This window comes from Canis lupus, chromosome 18 (assembly GCF_048164855.1).
Source record: "Canis lupus baileyi chromosome 18, mCanLup2.hap1, whole genome shotgun sequence".
In the NCBI taxonomy this organism is placed as follows: Eukaryota; Metazoa; Chordata; class Mammalia; order Carnivora; family Canidae; genus Canis; species Canis lupus.
The window spans coordinates 39,837,750-39,865,054 of NC_132855.1; the positions used below are offsets into that span (position 1 = coordinate 39,837,750).

The window sequence follows — 27,305 nt, forward strand, 5'->3', positions numbered from 1 at the left end:
CTGTGCTTGAGATAGAAAGAGGAAGAAAGTGCAGTCTCCCTGGGAATGTCACTCAATAACCCCCTGCTGATAAAGTAAATCTCCATTTGGGGGATCCACCCAAAGAGTCATGGAATATCCCACATTAGGTTATTACCAAGCCACTTAGGTCAGAAATTATAGGCGGGCCATTAAAAAAAAAAAACAAAACAAACAAACTTAAAGTGTTCCACCTATGCATATGCTTTTCACATGTTTTTTTTTTATTTACTGTGGTGGTTTCACCAGCTGTGATGGTGCATAGAATCAGTTGGATCATTCTAAATTTAGCAGGAAAATAAAATAATTTTGCAAAAATAGGTCCTTTCTCATATTAAAACTATATGGTGAATATAGATCTTGGAAAAAAATGGGAAGTGAGGTCCTACATGTAGCCAAGAAGCAATGTGGTACAAAAGCAGAAGCAGGCTTTGTCTCTTTTTATCTGCCTGGAATTACTTAGATATGCTTATGCCTAAGGCACAGAGATGAACCAGATGACCTCTTGGACTGTGTCTAGCTTGGTGGTTCTATTGATAAACTACTACTTTGAAGTACTGAGAAGGACCAAAAAAACCGGGTTTAAGTGCTTGCTAAAAGATGGATGCAAGAGACAAGGGTGAACTGACTTTTGTGATTGTCACCCAACCCAAGGTCCACCCAGCCCCCAATTTCCACACCAACACTTTTTCTACTGAAGTTTCTTTGATGTTTAACAAGAGACCCAAAGACTGAGAGTGAATAGAGTATGGAAAGGGGTGGAAATCTGCCCAGTTGTTCATTTCTAAGTGGAAAGAAGTCCCCTCTTAACATAACATGTAGGTATACTTGGAAGATCAGAGGATAAATAGGTATCAAATTCCCCAGTGTTGAACCTTAGCTGGTTTTTAAAAGAAGGACAAAATAATAAACAAACTAAGAGACAAACAAAACTACATATAAAAATTCCTTTGGGATCAAATTGTTAAATTTATAGTACTTCAGGGATTTTTCTGTCTTTTTTTTTTTTGTCCCCTAGGGGAAAACTCCACCTCATAAGACTCAGAATGTACAAATTAAAGGCCATTTACATGGAGTTTGAAGTTTCCAGTTTTGGAAAAAGAATGTGGAGCCATATGAAAGGCCATCCGTCAATAGAATGCTGTCTGAACCATGCCCTTCATTGAATGATATGGCTGATAGTGCTGGTCAGCTGGAAGAAATGTGATCGTAATTCCCAAACACATATGTTAGAGTACACCCAATACGCATGCCAGTCAATTATCATAATGGAGTGAAATATATTGCCTTGTGCATACTTAAATAAAATTACACAAAGACAACATTTTTTCTCCTCCCCCCCACACACAAAAAAATTGAAACAATTAATTAAAAAATATTTTCTGTAAAGAATAACAACGGTTTTTCATATAACCTGAATTTTGTTCATAGACTTGTTATGACAAGCATTTTATCTTTGGAATTGGGGGCTACTGAGATTTAGAGAGTAACCAGTGTACTCCAAGAGTTGGAAAAAGAAAGGTGTCCAATGTTCCTGAGAAAACAGGAACAATATGAAACCAGATGATGAAGAGTTAAGAAAAACTTCTCAGCCTGCTAATGAACTCCATCCTGCCCTGGTGAGACCACCCTCCTTTTTAAGTAAGAGGTAATTTAATATGCATCTAACTCCGTTGTGTTTGGGTTTCATCCAATCTAAGAGTATCAGTGTGATAAATTATAATGAATTGTCTGCTATACTTCACAAAGTGACTACAACAGACCTGAAAAACAAGATCCCTCAGCCTGATTTTCCAACTCCCTTAGAATACTTTTTGCCTTACTCCTGTCAGACCACTCAGAAATCTGAAAATGTCTTATAGCTCCCTCACACTGAAAGTTATGTGCTTCGAGCTCCATTTGATTAGATCCACAATTGTTGGCTGTCTCTATTAAATCAAGCCCCACACTTGAAAATGACACCAACTGTGAGACCAGCCAAATAATATAGCAAGAGAACTAACATGGCTCCTTTAGTTTCCAAAAGGTTTCTTTACATGTTAATTTCCTTTTGTAATCCACACTGTGTGCTGGGAAGTGGGTTAGTGAAATGGACTCCATTCCTATTTCAGACTTTGAAAAAGCAGCTGGATTGAGGCACCCTAGTGTCTACAGGGAAAATGGGCAGAGACTGGAAAGGGGGTCAGGAAACTCAAGTCCTAGCAGGGGCCTGTTGCTACAGCTGTGGGATTTGTGCATATGACTTAACTCCTTTAGAAGGATGGTTTCTTCATTTAGGTTAAGAACCACTGTCCTAGGGAAAAGGCCACCTTCTTTTCATTCAATGGCTTTAGGTAAGTCCAGCAGCTCAGAATGCAAAAGCAAGACTGTTATTCTATAGTTGATCCATCCTAAAATCAATAGATGATCTGTCATAAATAAAAGCAATGGGTCTGGTATTAAGCTGTTCCCTGTGCTGGTGGGAGGACAGCAGCCTTAGGGTGACACACAAAATTCATGTGGGAGGGGCAGGATGGGATTTTTTTCCCTCCTATTCACAGAATACAGATGTTGTCATGTAAAGATTCACGGGCTGGTAGTCAAGACCAATTTTCTGTGTGAAAATCCTATTAATTCTTTCAGGCTTAATTTCCTCATAGGCAACATAATGGGATGTTGGACTTGTAAGCCTCACAAGGGCATGTGGTATGCTTTTCTTTTCTGTGTTGAGCTTTGTGCCTAAGACAGTTCCTAAGAACTAGTAGGTATGTGCATTCATTTCCTATTGCCGCTGTAACATTACCACACACTGACTGGCTTCAAGCAATACAAATTTATGACCATACACTTCTGGAGGTTAGGAGGACTGAAATTGAGGGGTGAGCAGGGCTGCATTCCTTCCTGGAAGCTCCAGGGGAGAATCAGTTTCCTCGCCTTCTTTCCAGGGTCTACAGGCTGGCCTCATTCCTTGGCTCAAGGCCACCTTCCACCTTCAAAGCACCAATGGCTGCTTGAGTCTTCCTTCTATCATATTGCTTTGATTCTGCTTCCATCATCACATTTCCTTCTGAGCCTGACTCTCCTGACTCCCTCTTTGACTTATTAGAACCCACCCTTGTAATTACGTTGGGTCCACCAAGATAAACTGGTATGATCTCCTTTTCTCAAGAGCCTTAATTTAATCACACCCACTAAACCCCTTTTGCCACATGAAGGGATATATCTTCAGGTTTCCTGTATTAGGAAGTAGACATGTTAGGGTGGCCATTATTCTGCTTACTACAGTGTTCAATAAACATTTGATATTTTGAGACAATGGTAAAGCAAATACTTTGAATTATTTGTAAGGTTAGCTAATTCCCATAGTTCATCACTAGCCTAAGTCATGGTCACATGTACACTGTACACTTCTGATCCCTCTCAAACATACGACCTTCATTCTCATTCAAGCTCATGTTCACCTGACCCTGTTTTAGCTTCAAAAATGCATGCTGGTTCTATTCTATTCTCTTTCATCTGGTAGACAGAATATAATCTGTTGTGACAGATTTTCCTGACCAAGGTAAGTGAATTGCTCACTGTCACATAGAGACAAAGATACAGCCAGAATAAAGATTTAAAACCCTCTTCCACTTCCCTTGCATCCCATCTCATATTAAACTCTTTTCTCCAATTACCATTTCAAGCAGGTCAACCAACAAAGAGAGGGTGGTAATCTTCAGGCAGGAGTAAAGATGTATGGACCATATTGTAATCTTACTGAAAACTCAAGCTTTGCTATGTGATTAACAAACTCCAAAATAAATCCTTCAAATCAAAGTCATGGTCCCTGAACTATTCTCCCACTAGAGGTGCTACCACAATCAAGATGCATATACCTTCTGTCAAAACTCTTTAAATTTGTCTCATGACATTAAAAACATGACAATAAGCTACTTCCAACTACCACCCAACCCTCCTCTCACCAATGCAGGATGATTTTGGTGGGCAACCTATAGGAACTTTAGTGATGGACAACTATATATTTTCATCTTGAAGTTTTCCATTGTTCTGAAGCAACTGACCTTTTATGCATGTTAGTTTGTGTCACCTGGGCAAATTTCTCCCAGTTTTCAATCAAAACAATTATGGGAATCCTGTCTTATTGTTAGCTGTAGCATTCAGAAAGGGATGACAACCTATTGTATTTGTTTAATACCAGTTTTATTGATGTATCATATATAACTGGTATCAAAGAGTAATTGGGAATAATTGTAAATTAATGGAACACTGTACTTAAGTGTGTTGACAGTAAGAGATAAGTAATGAAAACTAGACTGACATGCAATAACACTTCAGAATTCTATAGCCCCAGGCATTATCTTCTTTTAAATGTGGCAACCATACCGCATTATATCAGTGACAAAGTCCACAGATTTACTTACTGATTATTTTAAGTGCAAACCAAATATCTCTATGGTCTAGAGGAAATAATTGCACAAGGCTCATAACATGTAAGTTCTCCCGAACAATTTTTCCTGCAGTTCTAGTAGGTTATGAAATATTTAGCACCTACTGTTTGCACACATAAATTTCCTGAGTTAGGTTTAACACAGCACACAGCTCTCACTAAAGAATGTGAATTTCTATCGGAAAATCTAGTTCAAAGGTAAACAAATATCTACTATGTATTTTTTCCCCTTATTTAGTTCCATACTCTGAACATGAGCCTTAAAATGTAAAGAAACTGGGCAAACATTATATATATATATATAAAATTAACAATATTTCATATCAAGAGGCAGGACAAATACACACAAAATAAAGTTGAATTTCTAAATAACTATTTCTGGAGTCAGAAAATGCTGTAACTTGGCAGTGATAAATGTCTTTCACATGGCAAATACAAAGTACTGTGGAAAGTTCCATCCATGTCTCTGTTGGCCAGCTCAAATGTAGAGGTGAAGGACGTTGTCAAAAGGCAAAAAAAAAAAAACAAACAACCCCCCCCCAACCCTACATCTTTTTAAGGCAATCAGATTAGGAAGGCAATAAGTGTTTCATTTTCCTATATAATTTGAATAACTACCTCACTTTTTCATCCCCCTTTCCAAAGGGGGGGCTATAGCTAGTTGCAAGTTGTCACACATCTGGAAGACTATTTTAAAACACATTCAAAATGTTTTGACTACATGATGCCAAGCATCTGGCAATACAAACTCCTCTAAGGTATTTTTCTTCTATAGAATGCAGTCTATGTAGAAAGTCATTGTGCCAGATTTTGAAATACATGTTTTATTCGCAGAATGACAAAAATACATATGCAAAGGTAAGGTTTTCCTTATGCTTTTGATTTAGGTAGAGTTAACTTAATGATGTTAACAGAGTTGCCATTGATTCTTGCATTACTTGAACTACCATCTAGTTGTGCTCTCCCCCTGTCCCCAAAAGCCCTTCAGTGGCCTCTACTGGTCAGTTCCTCCCCAGGAACATTCTATCCCAGACGGACAGCATTCACTCACTTGTCTAAATAGTAACGGACTTTATTGGTTTCATTCCACAGCAAGGATGAGGGAAAGCAAGGTTTCTAGTTTTCCCGGTCTAATAGGAACCAGCCTTAGGAATACCTGTGGTTCACCAACCATCCCCAAACCATTTGCAGGATCTTGAGGTAGGAGGTAGGTATTCTTCATGTGAGGTCGCCTCCCTCCTAATGCAAGCTAGCTCATACTTCCAAAGGCTGTTTCCACAAACTAACCTAACTATCCCTATATCTCCACTCTGCTTTCAACTTTTCAGATGAAGTCTAAGTCAGATGGCACCACTGGGGGGGGGGGGTCTTCTGGGTAAAATATGCACTAATTATTTCAGTTTTATAGCTTGCAATCTACTGCAGATAATTCACTCTTGCTCTTAACCTAAGAGAAGAGGGATAGATTCCTCATAGGTAGGATACAGACCATATTCATCATTGTGGCCTTAACACCTAAACAGGGTGCTAGGCACCCTGTTAAACTGTTCTGCATGAAATGCAATGTGCTCCAGTGTTGCAGGAAAGATCACTACATTCCAAACTTGAAATAAACTTAGCCCAGTAGTTGGGTTTGAGTCTAAGCAGTGTTCGCAATTTGGATAGTCACAAAGAGCAGACTCATGGGGTGGGTTGGCCAGAACTCTATTAGCATTAGGGTGCTATATAAACTATAAAGACCCAGGTGTTATGAACTTTGGAGACAGTGGAGTACCAGCTTGCCGTATTTAGGCTTCCTTGACACAAAGAATATTCTCTTTGGGGAGAGAATCACTCTGTCTCCTTCATGGAACATGCCCTGACTGGCTTGTTCTGGAAGTTACCAGGCTATTCAGGGCTCTGGAATATGATCTGCAACAATGGCTCCACAGCAATGAAAACCAGCATGTAGCTGTGAAGCTTGCTCCGGAGGTGAGTGAGGGCAAGCCCTTGGTATCTGATGGGGTGGGAGCAGAGGGGAAGGCTGCGGGGCTTAGCTGTGGGAGTCCCAGCAAGCTGCCTTTAGCATCACAGGTAGTCCTTGAAACCTTATTCGTGAACATACTTGTGACCTCCTCTGGGAGGGCCCGGAAAACAAGCAAGAGAATGTGAAGAGCCCAGAAATCTTAAATTGCAGATAAGATGAGAACTTTAGATGTATGATTTATACTGTTAACAAGACCTCATTAAACCAGTCTGATGTAGCCTAGGAAAACCAAGATTTGAGAAATAGATGGATTAACACACAGAAAGAGAGAAAATGAGTTTGATGACATCAAGCAATATAATATTTTGCTTTTCTAGAATATATCTAATAGCATAATGTATTGCTATTTCCCTTTTAAATATATTCTAAATCAAGCATTTGGAGCTGTTTTGTAATCCTGTGAGCTGAAAATATTTCTAAGAAACATGTAGAAAATCTCCTAAGGATTAATAGTTCCAAGGTGAAGAATATATTTTAACTCAGAATTCCTCAAGAAAACTCGTCTTCTCTGTAGGTTTTACAAATAAAAGCAACTGCTGGCTAATATTTCTAACCTTTACTCAGTTTTCTGTCGATGAAAAATCAGAATCAGGGATTATTACTTTTGCAAAGAATGTTTAGACATCCCAGTGACATGATGACTATATAAAATATAATTCAAATGATCTCGGTTTAAACACTGACTTTGACAGTTAGTAAAATCATTTAATTTTCTACTATGGAAACTATTTTAATAATTTTAACCACTTTTAGATTATATCAATTCTTTGAGATGAAGTACGATGGAGAATCAAAATAATCTTGGTAAATTGAGCTCTATTGCAAAAATGATTTCCATTCTTCAGCACAGATATTAATGGATAACCTTTCGAGGGCCTCTTCCTTGAATTTCTTCTTCTTCTACCTCTCCCATCTCCCACAGCTCAAAGAAAACCTAGCTCATGAAAACAGACTTACTTAATGATCCCCTTCCCTCTGCTTTCTCCCATTCTCTTTCATTCACATTCCCAACTTTGCATCTCTCTTCTCATTTTCCTTTTTTCTTTCCGGGGAATGACCACCTCAAAGGATTAATTCAGAACAGGCAGCAGAAAATGGTAACAAGAGTGGGCAAATCAGGATGTGGATTTAAAATCAAGAGGTATTTTAAAGGAGGAGAGTTACTCAAATTAAACATATGTTAAGAATATGGGTTTGTTGTTCATGGCATACCTGCTGCCTGCCATCCCACCCTCCTCGGAGCAGTGTTCAAGGGCAGAGCATTCCCTAGTGGAATAATAAATTGAGCGGCTTGAGTGAACATGGCTCTGGGCAGCCCGGCAAGCTTCCTGTCCTCTTGGTCTGGCTTCGCTGTTGGAACACAGGTGGTAGCCGAACTAGCTGAACTACTGAAATGGACTGTGGCCCCTTGGGCTCAGAGCCAGAGAGAAGGAACAGAATTCCAGCTCCAAGTAATCAAGCTTCGGGCACATAAACATTTGAATATTCAGTCCTAGCATTTATACTGAACTTTGTTTTAACTGATATTGCTTGTTTCCCAAGTCATCAGCATTCTGACCCTGTTTCATGTAAACCAGGTAACCAAAATCCATTGGGTCTTTTGAGAAATGGGCTGTACTGATGCTCAGAGTACTTCTCTTTGGGCTAACCTGCCACGACCCTGAGGATATGGCAAATTGTACTGTGTGGGTAAAAATGAAGAGCCTTACCCTATTTCTACACTTCCAATCTTCCCCGTGTATCACACTGTGCCATTCTCTGCTGTCCCAAAATTTTGTGCTCAAATATTATTGATGAGAACCAGTCACACTGATGCTCATTACAGGGTGTCAGTACCAACTATGCAGAATAGCAATGTATCTGCTCAGATGTATCCTTCCTCGCTTCAGAGGAGTTTTGAGGTTGAAAGCAGTAATTCATATATCTCTGACTTGAATGCACTATACTGATTGGCGAGATTCCACAGTCTTGGATCTCTTGGGATAAGGATCCGTGATATGGACATTAAGGAATCCATAAGGATTTTGAGGGAAATATTTTTAATTTGGTTTTGCAATAAAATAGGTCCAAAAAAATTCAAGACCCCTTTTTCCCATTTGTTTTGATATTATTCCTAGGACACAGGAACTACCTAACCAGCTGTGAAATTATGACAGAATAATGAAGGATACCTGGTCTCCCTTTATGTTGACTCAAAAGTAGTACTTTCTAACTAAAAGAATAGTGTTGGGGAGCAAATGTCCTCAAGCATTTCACAAATGTCCATTTATGAAGCATAATGTACAAACAACAAAACCTTTTTAAGTCTTCATTAAAACAATCAAGCCCCTGACATTTGATTACCAGTTCAGGTTATCACACAGTCTTGGTGCAAATATATTTTCATCTTTCTGTAATGATGTCCCAAACCAGTAGAGAACCTGATATATGAAAATTCCTATTTATACAAAAAATAGTTTGGAGGACGTGATTATTCGCTTCCCAAAAAAAATTCATTTAGTTTTCAAGGTCTCCTCTAGTGAGCCATATTTGATTAAAGACTGGCCTTCTTTCTCGTTGTTGTCTGAATCTGTGATGTTCTTTAGAACTTGACTCAGATGTTCTGAGAAGCTATATAGCTTCAGTATAAAGATGGGAAAATTCAGTGAAACCCAGTTCCAAAATTGAGCAAGTCCTCAAAATTTGAGCAAACATATTCAAGAAGATATCATGAAACAGAGAAATAGCATGATCAGAAGTGTGGCTTGGGAGAACGGGAGGGAGGGAGTCAGTAGACCACAGGTAGAACTTTCCTTCTACTGAACACTTTTCCCCAAAGTGAAGCCTTTTCATCAATTTTAGTGGCAATAGGTTGACACCAGCTGTTGCACCTTTTTTTTTTTTTAAATTTTTATTTATTTATGATAGTCACAGAGAGAGAGAGAGAGAGAGAGAGAGAGAGAGAGAGGGGCAGAGACACAGGCAGAGGGAGAAGCAGGCTCCATGCAGGGAGCCCGACGTGGGATTCGATCCCGGGTCTCCAGGATCGCGCCCTGGGCCAAAGGCAGGCGCTAAACCGCTGCGCCACCCAGGGATCCCCTGTTGCACCTTTAATGGAATGATGTCAAAGAAAGCCAGGTGAAGACAAAGATGCTGAGATGCATGAAGAAGGTGGGAGGGGCAGACAGTATTGTACTCATGTGCTCATTCCCACTCCCATGGCAACCCAAAGCCAGCTGCCTTGCTAAAGAGACTGTTTGTTCCCCTTGATATTCCAAGGTGACTTTGCCTCTGTCTGTGATGCATAATCTTTTAGGATGAAATGCCATTCTGCTGCAGGCACACTGGGAAACTGCAGCACTGGCCAGAGATGATGGGATGGTTTGCTCTGGGACAGGAGCAGGAACAAAGTTCAAGCAAGGCAAGATGATGACAGGGGAAGACAGAAAGGAGACGAATTCAAGAGAATTCAGGAATTGAATAGGTGGTTGACCCAGAAAACCATGAAGTTTCCTCCAAACCCTGAGATTCTACAAGTTTATTTATATATTAAGAGGTTTAACGGAAGTAGTAACTCATAGATGAGAAACAATTTACACACACACACACACACACACAAATAAAAGGGAAAGCAAAAAATCTCTTTCTACTCCCTGTAGAGTAGGACACAGCTAAACTATCTTAAAATGGTCATTTGACTTAGCTGGGGATATGCTGTCATTGAAAAATGATTAGAAGATGAAATAAAAAAATAATCTCTGGTTACAAATATTAAATGGGTATGGATGCAGAACTATGGATTAGTAGTTAAGACTGGCCAATGGGAAAAAAAAAAAGACTGGCCAATGAAGTGTCTCTGTTGCTCAGATGAAATTCAATTAAATTTATGATGGAAATCTCCATGAATCCACACAAAGTCCGTGCAAGGGTATGCCCTCTCCAGCATTTCTGTGTGTGTGTATGTGTACGCATGTGCAGGTGTGCTACTGATGGAGTACATTTGCTTTGACTGCGGAGCTCTTTCCAGGCATTAAGAGTCACGATTCTAGTTTTTATACTTAGAAAATGCTCAAAATGTGTTTCTTCCTAGGGGAACTAAATATTGTGCCACTTTGAGAGTCAAGCCCTTTGAAGCCCATCAATTGTTGCTTGAAACCTTCTGATTCTATTTTCGTAGAACCTTTGTCTCGTATTTGCTGAAAGGCTTTGAGCTCTTACACAAACATTTTTCTTGTGGCAATTTTCACACAGCTGAATGCTTTTATTTGTGTGGCAGGTACCACACATGATAATATACATCATTAAATTAATAGTGTTCTCATACAAAAGTTCTCTTCCAGGATTTGTTTACCAGCTGTCCCATTGTGGGATCAGAGGGTGGGATACTTTTGATTTTAAACACAAGGAAAGGGACGGGGGAGCCAGGCTTTTAGTGATGGAACCTTTTGGGGCCCTAGGGTAACTGTTCCACATCTTGTACAGGAGAACACAGCGTATAACATCACTGTCCACACAAAGCCCCCACCAAGATTAAAAACCACACATAAGGCAAAATAATTTACTAAAATGTAAACCAAGATCACTCTCTTTAAGAAACAGTACATGCAGGGGGAAAAGCTGAAGAAGTCAAAGGGAACACTCATGCGTAAGCCGCCTATCTGCTGTTCTTAGCAAGGTGAGCAGACCCAGGCAGTACTCTGTGGGACATTTTGGCCTCTCTCTGCTTCATGTTCTGGAATTATTTTTTCCATTTTTTCATGCTGTTTCTGTAACATAACCTCTTTACATAGTTTATCTCAGGAAATGACAATTGGCTGTCGAATCCCATACAAATTGATTGGATATGACAGCTCAAAGGAATAAATATTCTGCAGAAAAGAAAGTTTTTACTTATACTCTTGTATTTTCAAACCTTTTTTTTTTACCCTTTCTTGCTTAATTTTATTATTTCAATTAGATCATTTAAAAATCAACACATCACATACCAACCTCCCCTAAGAGCAATCATAAGATTTGATGATTTTTCTGATATACAGGCTAGGGTTTCGAATTTGCATTATTTTATCTACTGAATTAACTATGAATTCTAAACCAAACTAATGCTGCCATGTGTTTTTAAACATCTCTAATCTAAACCATCTGGAGAGGCATGGTTTTGCAAAGGCATCCTTTTCAGGACACTCTGTGGATTTTGTCACTGCTTGAGGTTTTGGCAAACCATCAACATTACTATAATTCTCTTTTATGAAATATAGCTTTTGACTAGGATTTTAGATCTTGGGTGTGTGTGTATATATTTATACGAGTATGGGCACTTGTATACAATTTTTGCTCCTGTTCCTTTCTCTTTTCAGAGGACCATATTTATAATAAACTTATTTTATTTTTTAAAACTTACTTTAAAGAAATAAAAGTTTGTCATTGTATATAAGGAATAAATTTAATTTTACCTACTCAGCATAATGACAAACCAAGTTATAAAGAAGCAGAGAAGTACTTCTGAATAACCCACCTTACTGGACATAGATGATGGAAATATTTTTTTAAACAAGCCATTAGGAGAAGACATGTCAGCTTTAGAGACCACAACAAAAAAGTGTAGATATAAAATGCTTATAGCAACAATGATTTGTGGCAGGTAAGATATGAGCTCAATATATTTATGCAGAGATCACAATTCAAACTTGGTTAAGCTAAGTTTTTTGCTTAAGAAAAGCAACACACTTTAATTCTTTGGCTAATAATGAATGTACCATTTTAAAATTATAAACCAAATATAAGCATGATAAACACAAAGTATAGACTACTTGTTACAACAAAGGTTAAAAAACTTCCCCCAGAAGTCAGGATGGTGGTTCTACCTCCACAAAGTCTCCTCAATAATAATGCCTTCAAGGAATTTCAAGAATTAATCACAAAAATGGAAAAGATAGCTTTTTGCGGAGAGCCACTATCTGAAATGAATTAAAATGCTAATGTGACAATTGAGGAATATGAACATCTCTGTAATTTATTAATAACACAGTATGTTCAAACAACCTCTTTCGTTCAACAATATTAGGCAACTTAAAGACATATATAAATCGAGAGGTTTTGGTCAGGTTTGTAGAGGGGAAAATAGGATTTTTTTTTAATAGGGTCTATTTTTAAGAAGTAGCTGGTCTGAAGTCCACAAGTGGGTCTTGTGCTTAGAATATAAAGATGCCAAGTAAATGTATAAGCAGCCTCTCAGAGGTAGTAGCAATCTAGAACACTCTCAGTGGATGGATGCTAACATGGCCTGAATACTATACTCACCTTTCCACTGTTCACTGTTTCCCTTCCTGGAATGGGTCCTCCATATCTATAACTCTGAGGGAGAGGGTTGCCCTTCTAAGACTCCTTTTTTCTCCCTTTTTAGAACTCCTGGTTCTACCTATATTAAGATGTTCCATTCCAGAGAATGGAAGTCTCATGCACAGGGGCCCTGAATCATATGTCTTTAGGAGGGACAACTCTCAACAGGCATGTTAATCCAGTCTTGGATGAAAGTAAAACATGTATCAACCCCATCTGCCTTACTCTTGCTCCAGAGTCTGCAGAGTAGGTTCAGCTATTCTGTGTTGTACACTGAATTGTATCCCCCACATTTTATTCCAATTGTAGCAAGAACTACTATCAAACTCCACTCATTGGATCAGAGATTCTTGTGTTAGTGAAAGGCGTGCCACTCATATAGCACACTACCTACACTTGTGAGTTCATCAGCCAGCCAACAGCCTCAACTCCAAGCTCTAGGGATCCCCAGGTGGCGCAGCGGTTTGGCGCCTGCCTTTGGCCCGGGGTGCGATCCTGGAGACCTCGGATCGAATCCCACGTCGGGCTCCCGGTGCATGGAGCCTGCTTCTCCCTCTGCCTGTGTCTCTGCCTCTCTCTCTCTCTCTGTGACTACCATAAATAAACAAAAATTAAAAAAAAAAAACAAAACTCCAAGCTCTAAAAACATGCAGATTCCGCCCCCCCCACCCCGCCAAATTCGTGTTTTACAGCCCTACCACTCAATATGCTTTTATTTGGAGATGGGGCCATTGTGAAGTAATCCACTTCAGATAAGGTCATGAGAGTAGGTCCTCACATGCTACAAGACACCAAAGAGCTTGCTTTCTTTTTCCTTCTCTCTGCCAAATGAGGACATATCCAGAAGGCAGGTGTCTATAAGCCAGGAAGAGAGTCCTTACCAGAAACCAAAATGGCTGGCACTTTGATCCTGGACCTACCAGTGTCCAGAATGGTAGGAAAGTTATTTTTGTTTGTTTAAGCCACACAGTCCACGGCATTTTTTAGTGGCAGCCTCAGGAGACTGATACACCTATATAATCTCTTTTGTCCTGGCAATAATTCTAAGAAGAAAGTAGAAACCCATTCCTGAGACCAAGGCTTCTCTGATCTCAGTGAATGGCTGGATGGTAGAGTGGTGAGGACAGGGGGAGGGACAGGCTAGAAAAGCTGCTCATATTGCCATCTGGCCCTCATTGCACAGCATTAGTAATTCCTGGGGCAATTCTCTGATGAAGTACAACTGGAGAAAGCCCAGTTAGGACAGTTTTAGTACAGGAGATGGGGAAGGAAGGACAGGCATTTAGGGAATCAAGTAAAATCTTCACTGTTGGGGTCCTGTGCCTTCAGTCATATGTGCACAATTCTGGGGCAGAGCAAACATTGGTAAGTCTCAGGTTTTGTAATAATATTAAACTTCAGCTCGATCACTTGCAATATGAGATGGTAAGACAAAACAATTAAAAAGGATTTGTTCTAAGGTGTATTCTCATTATGTCCTCTGCATCAAATAGGTCACTTGGTTCCTTGTAAGGTATACAGTCCCATGCATTGCTATTTTCAGACAACAAATTGTCTGTGACACAATCCATCTGTTATAACCCTGCTGATAATTCTAATTTCCCTAGATGAATCCCAATGATCAATTCTGCTTGTGCTATTTTTTTTTTTTTTTGAGCAGATTTCAGAAAGAGGGCATATAAAGAATGAGAAGTGGTAGGCATTTTCTCTGCTCCCAGCTTCCTAGGCCCAAAGAGTAAAAGAAGCTCCTGCTATTTGACTAAATAAGAATCAGTGTCTAGCTCAAGCCTCAATCATTGGACCAATCATACTCAATTGGCATAAAAGAAGTATTTCTGAATGTCCGTGTTTCATTTCAGAATGTACATGTAAATTCCCTATGCTTTTTTGTAAAGGCATAAAGTAGCTGCTATGCTACTGTTCCTCATCCAATCTATATAATATATTCTGTATCTTTTACGTAAGAGCTGAAATTCACACTTACATCATATGTATTCCTCGGTTTTTCCATAATTATATACTTTGAAAAGTGTATCACAGTCTATACAACAATGGTTCAGGTGTCCTTTTCTGGGTTTCTCCAGTCCATCATCGCAATGGAAACTGGGTTTTATTTACATTAGTTAGCATGTTCTTTGTCCACGGACTTTGTTCTCTAATTACTAGGCACCTATTCATTGCTTGGACTTTGGGTCATCCCAGGAACTCATTTTGAATATGTAGCTCTGGTTGTCAAAGAACTTTATATTCTTTCATCCTATTTACCTTAAAAGTAAAAGCTGCCAGTGACTTTATCAGCAAAATTCGGGTTTATTCGGGAATAAAAGAGAATTGCAATCCAAGACAAACAAGCTGCAGCAAAACTACAAGCAAGTAGAGAGGAAAAGGAGAGGCAGGTTTTTTAAGGAGATAAGGGGTAAGTCGGGAAGGCTGTTATCAAGTCTACTGGAGTAAGTTGGGAGTTCCAAGTATGGTGGCTTTTCATTGGCTGAGCTGTTACCTGTGGGGGAATGAGGAAAGTGCTTCTTCCTCCAGCTGGAGTAGTAGTGCAGTATCCATGTGCAAGGTCAAGTGGGCCTCTTCCTGTTGGGTCGGCAACTGACTGGGAGCAGTAGGGCATTAGAGCTCCCCCTGCTGAAAGCTCCTGACTATTTTAATGAGGTTTCCTGTTATTATTTTCATAATTGCCTCCTCTTATTGACTTCTACTGAATAACCACTCCTTGCTGTATTCAAGAGAAAAACCTAAAAAATACTTTTTTCTTTTTATCAGCCAGGCCATATGAAAGTTATCCTTCCTTTTTTTTTTTTTTAAGATTTTATTTATTTATTTATGAGAAACACACAGAGAGAGGCAGAGACACAGGCAGAGGGAGAAGCAGGCTTCACGCAGGAAGCCTGACGTGGGACTCAATCCAGGGTCTCCAGGATCACACCCTGGGCTGAAGGCGGTGCTAAACCGTTGAGCCACCCGGGCTGCCCAAAAGTTATCCTTCCTTTAAGTAAAATAAAAATTCCTAAGTCAAACTCTAACACTTCTCTGGTCATAATACTCCTTGGAAAGTGCATTTAAATTCATTTATATCTTTGTGTCCATAGCTGTTTGGTTGATTTGGATTATGGACCACAATCAGTGCTGTGTGTTGGCGGGGGGGAACAAAAATTGATGGGAGAAGAAATCAAGTTCATTGCAATAAACCTCATAGTTCCACAGAGATGGCAGGAAGTCTCTTTTCCACAACATGACAACAAAGCCTCAACAACTCCCCCAGGTGACTCAGCAGTGTGGTCAGCTAGAAGCAGAGGTTCTCGTCCCCCTCCTAACCCCAGCCCACATTCCCTCCTGTGGGACCATCACTCTTCATGGGGCAACTCTCTTCAAGTCAATAGGGAACCTCACCCAGAACCAAACACTCTAGATGGTGAAAGCCATGAGTTGCAATCTTACCTGTACCCTTTATAAAATCTTAATGAGAAGCAAAACCATATATAGGAAGAAAGTTAACTGAGGATTTTAAACACAGATAAAAATGAAATTAGTATCATTCCACATTTTGCTTTCCCTCTGAAATAAGGAGGGTTTCAGGTCTTTGTCAGTTTCAGGTCATTGTCAAATCTTTAAAAAGAAAATGTTAAGAACAAAGAAACCGAATCAGGAAAAAATAAAAGTAAAAATAAAAACCTCTGACCAAGCCAAGCCTCTAAATATAGCTTTTCCACTTACCTCAATGCAGATAATTCTAAGATCTATATTTCTGATTCTATTCATTCCATTTGAAAGAGAAAGACCACACCAGGGTAAGCAATGCAGGGTGGTCAGAATGCATAATCTAATGACAGTGTGTGGAGGCCACTACAGAAGATGGCAGGAGCCCTGCCAGACTGTGTGGTGGGGCTGACTGGCTGATTTCTATGCACAGTCCACTGATGTTTTCCAAGTATGGACAGCTCTTACAGAAATGAAAATAGAAAATGCAGGACCAGAGCCCACACTAAAAATTCAGTTTAGCAAAGACATGAAACTGCCTATGGAAGTAAAGGGTATTTGGCCTTGCTATTCTTAACGGGGAGAAACGAGCCTTTATACTGCAACCTTTTTATGATTCGGCTAAAAGCCTGTCAGTCTTTGGAAAAGAACACTGAACTGATGTCTGTGTCTTGTGCATTTGCTTTCTAGTGTCTGAAATGATATTTTTCTGAGCCATTGGATTTGTTTGCAATTATGCTGTTTCAAAAAATATGAACAATCCACAAAGATCAGCAAGAAATGGATAACTAATGCAATATTCTAAAATGATACCAGTATAATCATCATAAGGCACCCATGGCTTCTCCCTATCCATGCTCCTTCCTACTAAGCAAACTGTCTAATTTTGAAATTATTGAAACAACACAGGAGAACGATGGAAGCACACTCAAACTATCTGATTTCAGTGAGACAGCGTCTAGAAGGGACCGGTTAAATAAACTTTACCAAAGATCAGAAAGGATACAGAAGATAAGCGATAGGTCTATAAGTAGGGGTTTTGGTTTTATTTTACATGTATTATAATTCTGTGGGCTCTCCAAATTCCCCTTTAGGTTTAGAAGATGGTAAGGAGAGCCAATTCTAGGACCATCTAACCAACGTCATAAAATGACAGGCTGCCAAAAATACACCTTGAATGAACAGCACAGCCTTTGCTCTCAAGCCCCACATTGCCCAATCACAGTGGAATGTGGCCTGGCCAATGGCATGATGTAGCTGGTAGAACAAGCCTCAGTTCCAGGATTGGTTCTACTGCTCAGAAACCATGGAAAGCTTCAGGTACAACAAAGAGAATAACATTTTTGCCACTTCCCTGTTGTGAGATCGATGAAATAATGAAGGGAGAAGTGCTGTTAAAATATAAAATACAGACAAATGTGATTATCCCTATAATTATTTGAGTTCAGTGCATAGTCAGTCACCAAACTGCCCTTATCTCCAATGGCCATCCATTAACTCATCTATGATTTCTCTGGCTACCCAAGTAACACTTGGTTTAGTCTCCCGCTAGACCACACACTCAGTATTACAACACTTAGGTTTTCTTTTGGGAGCCATTTATATAACCTGGTTTTTATCCTAACTCCATGGATATCCACTATAGAAGGTGTATCACTATCCCAAAAGAAATGGTACTTCTAATTCACGTTCTCCCTACGTTGTGTTCAATGTGGTCTTGAGCCCTTTCCTGGCAAAATAACTCTGGATCTTCTGATCACTCGCCAAGGAGGCAGATCCTAGCAGTGAGCGAGCTGAGAAGGCAAGTGCGTGTCTGGGGGTGGCGGTGGGGAAGTGGGGAGGGGTGGGAGAGTTGGTTAGGAAACTTCTCAGTTTGAGTCAGGTAGGAGATTACCATCAGAGTAATAAAGGGCAAGAAAGAGAACCCCAGCTTGGACCAAAGAGGAAAAGGGACATGCGGGGCAAGAAGAAAAGTCACACACTTCCAAATAAAAAAACTATTCAGTTTTGTAACATTATCATCCCCTTTCTTCATCTCTCCTCTACATCCTGGTAGTTTCCAACAATTATTCCATATTCAAATGACCTGATAACTTTTACTTTTTTTTTTTTTTATAAGACTTATTTGTTTATTCAAGAGAGTGCGGGTGCAGCAGGGGCAGGGGAGGGGAGAGGAGGAGCAGAGAGGGAGAGTGAGTCTTAAACAGACTCTGCATTGAGTGCAAGGCCCAACAGGGGACTCAATCTCATGACACTGAGGTCATGCCTGAGCCAAAGCCAAGAGTCAGATGCTCAACCGACTGCGCCACCTAGGCTTCCTGACCTGGGAGCTTTTAAAAATGACCAGGCTGGACCCCAGACTAATGAAATCAGAATCTCTGTTCCTGAGATGCAGGCATCAGTAGTTCTTAAAGCTGGGCAGGTGATTGCAGTAATCAATTAAGATGGAGAACAGAGTTCTGTTCCATTTCTGTCCTCCATGCCGTATACCTAGAGATATTACCTGGCTGAATGTCCTATTAATGTGGTATGAGGAAATACATGCGCTTTGAAGTGAAAAAGAGCTGGCTTCAAACTTGGCTTTGCTAACCTTCCCTAGTTTCACGGCTTCTCTGAGCTGCAGGCTCTCATCTGAGGAGTAACAGGGATTTATGACAATGAATGTAGAGTAGATTCTCAATACATGTTAATATCTTTTTAAAAAAAGATTTTATTTATTTTTTTGAGAGAGAGTGAGAGAGAAAGCATGAGGAATGGGGAGAGGCAGAGGGAGAGGGAGAAGCAGACTCCTGGGTGAGCAGGAACCCTGATGCAGGTCTCGATCCCAGAACCCTGAATCATGAGCTGAACCGAAGGAAGACACGTAACCGACTGAGCCATTCTGGTATCCCAGTATCTTTTTTTTCCCCCATAAATTCAAGGTCACAGACATATTCTCCTTGTCCTCAAATTACTATTTTTTTCTCATCTCTCATGAAAGCTCCCATTCACTCAAATCTAATACTTTCTAAGTTGATCTTTCTAGGTATATTTGCTTATTAGCCCAAAGTAATAAGGAATTACTAAGACTTCAGGAGTTATGAAAGATATTGGTTTCTTAGATTGCTATGAGGTAAAATTCAGGTATGATGGTTAATTTTATGTGTCAACTTGGCTAGGCTATGGTACCTGGGGTTTTGGTCAAATACAAGTCTAATGTGGGTATGAACGTATTTTTTAAATGTAATTTACATTTAAACCAGTAGACTTTGAGTAAAGTAGATTATCCTCTATTATGCAGGTGGGCCTCATCCAATCAGTTTAAGGCCTTCAGAGCAAAGGCCAGTTTCCTGAAGTACCAATCCTAAACCTCTGTCTCTGTCTCTATACCTCTCTATCTATATCCTATTGATTCTGTTTCTCTAGAGATGTCTAATATACCAGGGATCCTCAGAAGGGCTTTATAACGACTTCTGCTCTGCTCATTTCTTCCTTTTCCCTTTTCTTGGGAGAGGAATCAAAGCTCTTTCCCTTTCACCTTTCTGAAGCTGGTGATACATTCTACCCCCTATACTTAGGTCAGTTTAAGATAAATAATTTGATAACAGAAAATAAGTACTGAAATATATTCAGGATTTAGGTTTTCTTTTCTTTTTTTTTTTTTTTAAAGATTTTATTTATTTATTCATGATAGTCACACAGAGAGAGACAGAGAGGCAGAGACACAGGCAGAGGGAGAAGCAGGCTCCATGCACCGGGAGCCCGACGTGGGATTCGATCCCGGGTCTCCAGGATCGCGCCCTGGGCCAAAGGCAGGCGCCAAACCGCTGCGCCACCCAGGGATCCCCAGGATTTAGGTTTTCATAAGATTTTGTAAATGTGTCTTTTATGAATATGAAGGGTCATTTATATGAACTGCTTATCATTTCTATCTGAGTAGCACAATCATGATTCTCAATATCTTTAAGCATGTGGTTAAATTCTGTAGCTTTTCTTTGATGCCTAGAATATCAGTGTTCACATGTTTTACACATGTTATTTAATCAACCCCAAAGTTTAAAAGTATTAGAATCCTCACTTTTCTCACAGGGAGAATGCTGAGCAAAATTTAGAACCCCTACCTGCCTCTAATCTCCAGAAGAAGTGAAGATAATAGTAGGGATTTAAGGAATACAGAGATACTTTAGTCAGCATCTTTGGTCAGATATTGAGAATACTTCTGACTTTTCTTTCTTCCTTCCTTTTCTCTCTTTCTTTCTTTTTTTTTTTTTATCAGAAGTTAATTTTCTCCCAACATACATACTCTGGATCATTTAAGGGAGAAACTAATAATGAAATTAAATGTGTGTTGGTGAATTCTTCAGGAAATGATCCCAAAGATACCAAGACAAGAAAGAGGATGCTCCTTTCAATCAACACTGGTATTAACCACTGTATGATGAAATAGGTAATTTTAAAATTCCAGTTAATTCCAAACACCTTGGAAGTCTGCTTCTTCACTCAGCATTATCAGGCTCTACTAATTTCTTTACTATGCAATGCTGTGAATTTTAAGCATATTACCAAACTGTTATTGTCACAGGCTACTGATAGTATCATTTAAAAAATTAATTATGCTAAACATGTGCATTGACCAAAATAATAAAATGTGTTACCTCTCATAATTTTTAAAAATCAAAATAAGCTTTTTGTAATATCAAAATAATTTAGGTGGCACTGTTTTTCAAAAATGTGCTTCTGCTTATCCCATAGCCCTTTCAATATTTTCCTGGTAATTCGGCAAACCTCTTAAAACTGAACAAAATTAGGATTTTGTGCTTCTATGTTTACAGAAAGAGCATATCAAACTGACAAATTTGATAATCTTTAAAAAAAAAGGAAAGAAAAAACTGTTCTTATTTCAAAGGTTCAAAAAAATAAAGGTTATTTACTATGCAGATCTAGACTTCTTGTTGTTTTTAAGATAGTAAATTAGAAAAATCTGGCCAGAGTTAGAGGTTACTCAATCAGGTTGAAGCTGGGACTTTTATTCCAGCAGCTCCTGTTCCCCAAATTATATCTGATAATGTTCTCAAGTCTAAACATATTTGAGTTCAAAATGCTATTCAGCTCTTAGATAAAAAATGTCACTAAGCTTCCAAATATCGACAGATTTACCTACTCTCTTCAACTGATGTATTGACAGAGTAATCTGCCACTCTACCTCTGAATTGTAGTATTTGATGAACTAAAACTTTGAGCTGGAATGTTTGTTTTGCATTTTCCTATGCATAATCATAGGACAGGGACATTAATAAAGAGGTTGGTGTATTGGCCAGTGCAGACGCCTATTATTTAGGCAGAGTCATGGCAACGGAGCAAAGCTGAATGTGTGCAAGTATAAAACACATTTCAGCCTGTATTACATTGAATAGAAAAGAAGACAAATGTGTCAAGAGACATGAGGAGTAAAATATCCAAAACCATTTGTAATAATCTTTGCCCTCGTAAACTGAACATGGCATCTATATTTCTCAACAATTCAAGATTCATGATAAGTGTCTGCCTACATCAGCTATGAAAATATATTATCTGGAAGCAAGATGGCACCCGTAAACTTAAAATTGGCAAAATTCCATTGAACTCCCTCTCTCAGAGAGGAGGATGCTGGAAATGGTAGTGCGCTGAGGATGTCCATGTGGGTGGGCAAGCATATGTTGCTGCTAGGCAGAGGAAGTGGTACACCAGGATTTCTTCATAAGTGCGACTTCTTTATAAACTCATCCTCAGGGGGGCTGTTTTAAATAGAAAGAAAATGACACACAGTCCCCAAATGGGCTTCCTAACTGTTTGGAGAGAGTTGCCACTTTCCCCAAACATTAGGTTACTGTGGGGGAATTTCCAAAATTGTCAACAATTCCATTTTTAAACTTGTTCTTCCTCTCCACATAAGACAGATGCAAGACAGCATGGACTATATTTGGTCTAGTAGGAGACATGAGTTATTTTTACTATGCTGACTCCTACCTGACAGTGGAAGACGTATTCTGGTGTGGTTTTCTTAAACTTCATGTTCCAAACCAAGGCCACTCCATCTGGTTCATGAGGAGCATCCTCGTTGTTGTTGTAGGAAGCGACCATCAGCTCAGGGTACTGGATGGAAGAGATCACAAGGATGAATTATGTCAAGTTGACAACACGAAGGAAACTTCCTTATTCCTACACACAGATGCTATATTATGTAATCTAAATGGCACTTTCTTTTTAAGTTGTGGCATACTTATTACCAGCTACTACTTCAACCTATTGCAATCTGGTTTCTGCTTCCAATGTTCCACGTGTGCTTGCCATAGTCACCAATATCTACCATATGGACACATTACTGGACCTCTCTACATTATCTGACATTTGGACTACTCCTTTCTCCGATATTGGCTTCCATTACACCTTTCTCTCCTGATTCTCTTTCTGATTGTTCTTTTTAGTCCGTATTGGATCTCCTTCTAATACCTATCTTAGGGTGGGGGCAGTGGGCTTTTCTCTGCCCTTTTTTGGGTCTCTGTCCATACATTCTCCTTGGGTGATCTCATCTACTCCAAAGGCTTTAATACGCATTAATATGCTGACAATGTTCAAATCTGTATCTCTAGGCTTGATATCTTTCTCAGCTGCAGATCTTTTGCATACTGGAGATATCTCCGAGCTGTCTACAGACACATCAGATGCGATGCATAAAAAAATGAGTTTGTTGCCTTCTACAAAAATCTCTTGCTCTTCTAGTGTATCCTTTTTGGAGTGTATTTCACTAACATTCACCTACCTGCCCCAATCAGACACTCCACGTTCATTTTTATTCCTCTCTCTTTCTCACCCCCATGTACTGTGTCGTTCTTCTTCCTTAATACCTTTCAAATGTATGTTTACTTTCCATCCTCAAGGTGAGGACCTCCTAAACTAATTTGTTATCTGAATAAAGGCAAGAGCTTCCTGAATGGCTTCTGGCTTGCAGGCTTGCCAGGGCCTCCTCTCACCTACTCCACTCACTATCCTTTGTCAATATAACTTTACAAAACATACGGATGGCCACATCACTCCTCTGTTCAAAATACTTTAATGGCTCATCCTCACTTTCAATATTAAATCCAAGTCATGTAGAATCCTTTAGGATCTGTCACTCTCTAGCTCCTCTGCTCAATCTCTTACCAACCATCCATCCTCCGCCCCCCACCTAGTACTCGAAACCCAGCCTCATGGGCTAGTTCTGAGCCTCCCAGGTATAGCCTCTGTGACTAGGAGTTTAATCCTCAATCTTATTGGAATGCCTCTTTTGTGTTGTTTCTAACATTAACTCAGGCATCAAATCCTCCAGACAATTCTAACCATCCATCACCCCTCCTTCCCTCTCATTGGTTCCTTTAGCATTATCTGCGTTCCTCCATTAAAGCACTTGTCAAATTATGCTATGATTTTTTTCCCACCTGTGTGTCTTACTAGTCTATAAGCTCTCCGAGTGTAGGGATTTATTTTAATTAACTTCTACATCTAGTATAACTCCTAGCACATAATCAATTTGTGTCGAAATCTGCTGAAATACAAATGGTCCTTTTTAGTGACTCTGTGCTCAGTAGAAAGACCTTATATTTGATCCTTAATTGTCAAATAATGCCAACAACTAGAGGCATAAGTGCAAGAACCACAACCAGTAAAATAATGACTCTAAAGTGAATAGAAATACCTACTTACCCTCTGTGCTGTGTATTTAATTAAACAAACTGGGGAGGAATCTTGTGGGGAGTATTTATGAGTTAGAATGCATTTCATGAAAATGCCATTCCTACCTGGCATTCCCATGAGGTAGCCCCATTAACAATAGCATCAGGATTATAGTATACCATCTCACTCTTTGCTCATAGATAGCTTATTTTTTTCCTTCTTTTTTGCTATGCTATATACATATTTAACAGAAGATGGCCTTTATAAATTATGAAACCTCAACTTTTTTTTCTATCGAAAATGATTAAACCTGAGTCTTCTGGGTGGTTTAATTCATTTATTCAGCAGTCTCGACTTAAGAAAGCTGCAGGGAGTTACAACTTGCTGGTTGATGCAGAGGAAGTATAATCCTACAACAAGACACATGTATGTGGCCACCAGGGGAAGTAATCATTCTTTATTAGAAAACGCTCCTCAGTGGCTGAATCAAAAGCCCATTAGGAAAGGCCTTTGATTCAAAGCCCATTCAAAGAAACTAATATCCAGATAAACACAGAAGTCTCCAGACTGTCCATCTGAAGTTTAACTATGTCACATGTGAAAGGCAACTCTATAAACATCAACACCCCTACCATAGTGGCCAATGAGCAGCCAGATGTGTCTGGAATAATATCCCACAGCTTCACATCTGGGTCTCATCGTTGGCTCCCACTTGTAGCTTTTCTTTTTTCCATTAAAAAAATAGTTGAAATTATTTGGCTTTAAAATCTCCTTTTGTAAATAGGGAGAGTTTTAGTAAAGTACCAGGGAAATGCCTTTGGCATTATTTCTATAACTGGCATCATAAATCCTAAAGATACTGATTTAACTCCTATCTCATGCAAGTTTTTCTGATTTCAAAGTCTCCTCATGTCTTTTTCCATTGTTTGTTTGAATATGACTAGTCATATTTTCTTATTCTCAAGTGAAAAGTAAATCTCTGAACAATTATTTAAATCCTGAATATTAAAATTATGACTTTTGAAGGGAATATGAACAGTTATGAAGTTAATAATTATTCATCAGGTTGGATTATCCAACCTTTAACCTAGGAGAATTTTACCTGAAAATAACCAGATATTCTCTCAAGCTGTTTGTTCTTACAGAGAAGTAAAATTTGACATTTATCAAAGATGAAGAAACCAACATGTTTTTAGTGCCCACTGTGTGCCAGACACTGAGCTTGGTGATACATTAACTCATTTGGTCCTTGCAAAAGTTGAAGTGGTTTTCCCACTTTCTACAGATGAAGAAGCCAAGGGTCTCAGGATAAGTAACTTGTTCTGAGTTATGTTGCTAATAAATGAAGAAGTGAGAGCCTTACTTGAAGTCTGTTTGGCTTCAAAAGTCATGTCCCTTCCAGTCCACTGTGGTGTGTGTCCAGTGCCTCCTATGCATATTTAAGGTGCTGTGCCAGGTGAAATGTGGGACAAGAGTGTCAAGAGTTACCTGCTTTGCTCTATAGGAACTCGTCCTGAAGGAGAGGGAGGTAAGACACACGTATGCATAACTATAATGCAAACATAAAGGCAGGACATGATACATGCTAAGGTGGAAGTGTTAACAAGCTTCCTTAAAAGTACAGAGGAGAAGAGAACCAGTTTAGTTGGGATGGGTGTGGCAGGGAAAGAAACTGGAAAGGACTTCTAAGAAGAAATGCGACATGCATTGGGCCTTGTCAGTGGGTAGGTTATCGGGAGAGAAGAGGTGGGGAATTGGACAAAGGTACCAATATGACTGCTGGAGATTCATCTGGGCTATCTGTCCAGTTCATAGTGATTCTCCCACCTTTGGAGATTACCTCAATACACAGGTATCTAACTTCTCAGGGACAGTTAGTTCACTGCAGGGTTGATACGTGACTCAGAGCAAATCACATCTTCCGAACAGCCTATTGCACATTTTGAACTGAGACACAGAACTTGTGGGCTGGCAAGTGAGTCAAGTTATGACAGCATCCTGTTGGTGGGATCCCTCAAGTGGCCCAGACTTGTACTCTTCCTGAGTCCCTGTTCTTCATCTTTTCCATGGATTCCCTAAGCATGCTAGAGCCTCTCCAATAAATCTCCTTTTTTGCTTATGCTAGCCAGAGGTAAAGTCTTCTTAACTAAATGCAGTATACAGCATGTTCAGGAGACTTCAGCTTGTAGCATTTGGCTGAGAGGGAGGTTATATGAAGTTGTAAACAAGAAGAAAGGGCTGGAAATGCCTCAGCATCGTCACAGAGGTTACTAAGTACAGGCTGATGATTTTAGACTTCACTCTGGGGATGGCAGAAGTTATATTCAGCAACTACTACTACTACTGCTACTACTGCTTTCACTATGATGTCACATTTATTGAAACCTTTTTACATACTAGACATTTTTAAAGTCCTACTGCCATAAATACATTAACTCATATAATACAATAAGCATGTGAGCTAGGTATTATTATTATTATCATTTTATGAATGAGGAAGGCGAAGCAAAGAGAAGCCAGGTGTGATAGTGAGAGTTGATAAGTAATCTTTACAAATATTAATCTGATCAAAGTACTTATAATGACTCAACAGTATAGAGATTGGAGGTAGAAAGATCAATTAGGAAGCCATCTCTAATATAAGGAAGAAGTAGAGGGCATGGCATAAAGTCAGGGTCAAATCCACGTTAGTGGGTTTGCATTGGTGTCTACAGGAGTCTTCTTGTTACTGTAAATTTAATTGGATGTGGAAATTAAATGAACTATCAAAGATTACTCAGCTTTGTATGCTGGGTGATTGCAAGGTTGGAGGATGCAATTTCCATGTAAGGGGACAGTATATGGTAGGTGTAAGGTCATGAGTGTGGTTTTATAAAGTCTGGAAGAGCTGTCATGTGTTATGTGGATAGTATTATCGACTCACACTGTTCAACTACAGTCACTGAATGGCAGAGCTGACATAATCCCAAGTGGCCCAGTTTCTTCCAGGGAATAATGTTTGGTGGATATTTGGCACACATTGCAAAGTTTAAGTGTTCTTCTAGAAGCCCAGAAGAGCAAAGTGAAGATATGCAGAAATCTTACAGTTTATTTCTTTTTCTCCCCTCTGTTCCACTCAGGTAAAACACCGTAGGCATACATGCCACTTCTATACTCCAAAACTGTGCCTCTCTTTTTCTTTCAATATTATTGAAAATTCAATATTATTTTCAATATTCAATATTTCAATATTATTGAATTGAATCTAGATTCATTCAGAAGTCTTCATCCCATAAGCATATAAACCTGGTCCTTTGAACCTCATAAAAAGGTTATGATGTAGGAGCTGAGGGTTCTAATTCCTTTTTCTTTTGTTCTTTT

The 27,305-nt window shown here is 39.3% G+C and overlaps 1 protein-coding gene and 1 non-coding gene across 13 annotated transcripts in view; both read right to left on the reverse strand.

Moving 5' to 3' along the window:
- The window catches only part of DYNC1I1 (dynein cytoplasmic 1 intermediate chain 1), a 438,187-nt gene that overhangs the window by 82,256 nt on the left and 328,626 nt on the right, over nt 1-27,305 (reverse strand). For all 12 annotated transcript variants that reach the window (XM_072784073.1, XM_072784080.1, XM_072784075.1 and 9 more), the window contains one exon: nt 22,260-22,385. In XM_072784073.1, coding sequence (XP_072640174.1) covers nt 22,260-22,385 — 126 coding nt within the window. The remainder of the gene's footprint in view (nt 1-22,259; nt 22,386-27,305) is intronic.
- LOC140609606 (small nucleolar RNA SNORA62/SNORA6 family) lies at nt 13,090-13,240 on the reverse strand. Its single transcript, XR_012011376.1, has one exon. It is a non-coding gene; the product is annotated as a small nucleolar RNA SNORA62/SNORA6 family (small nucleolar RNA).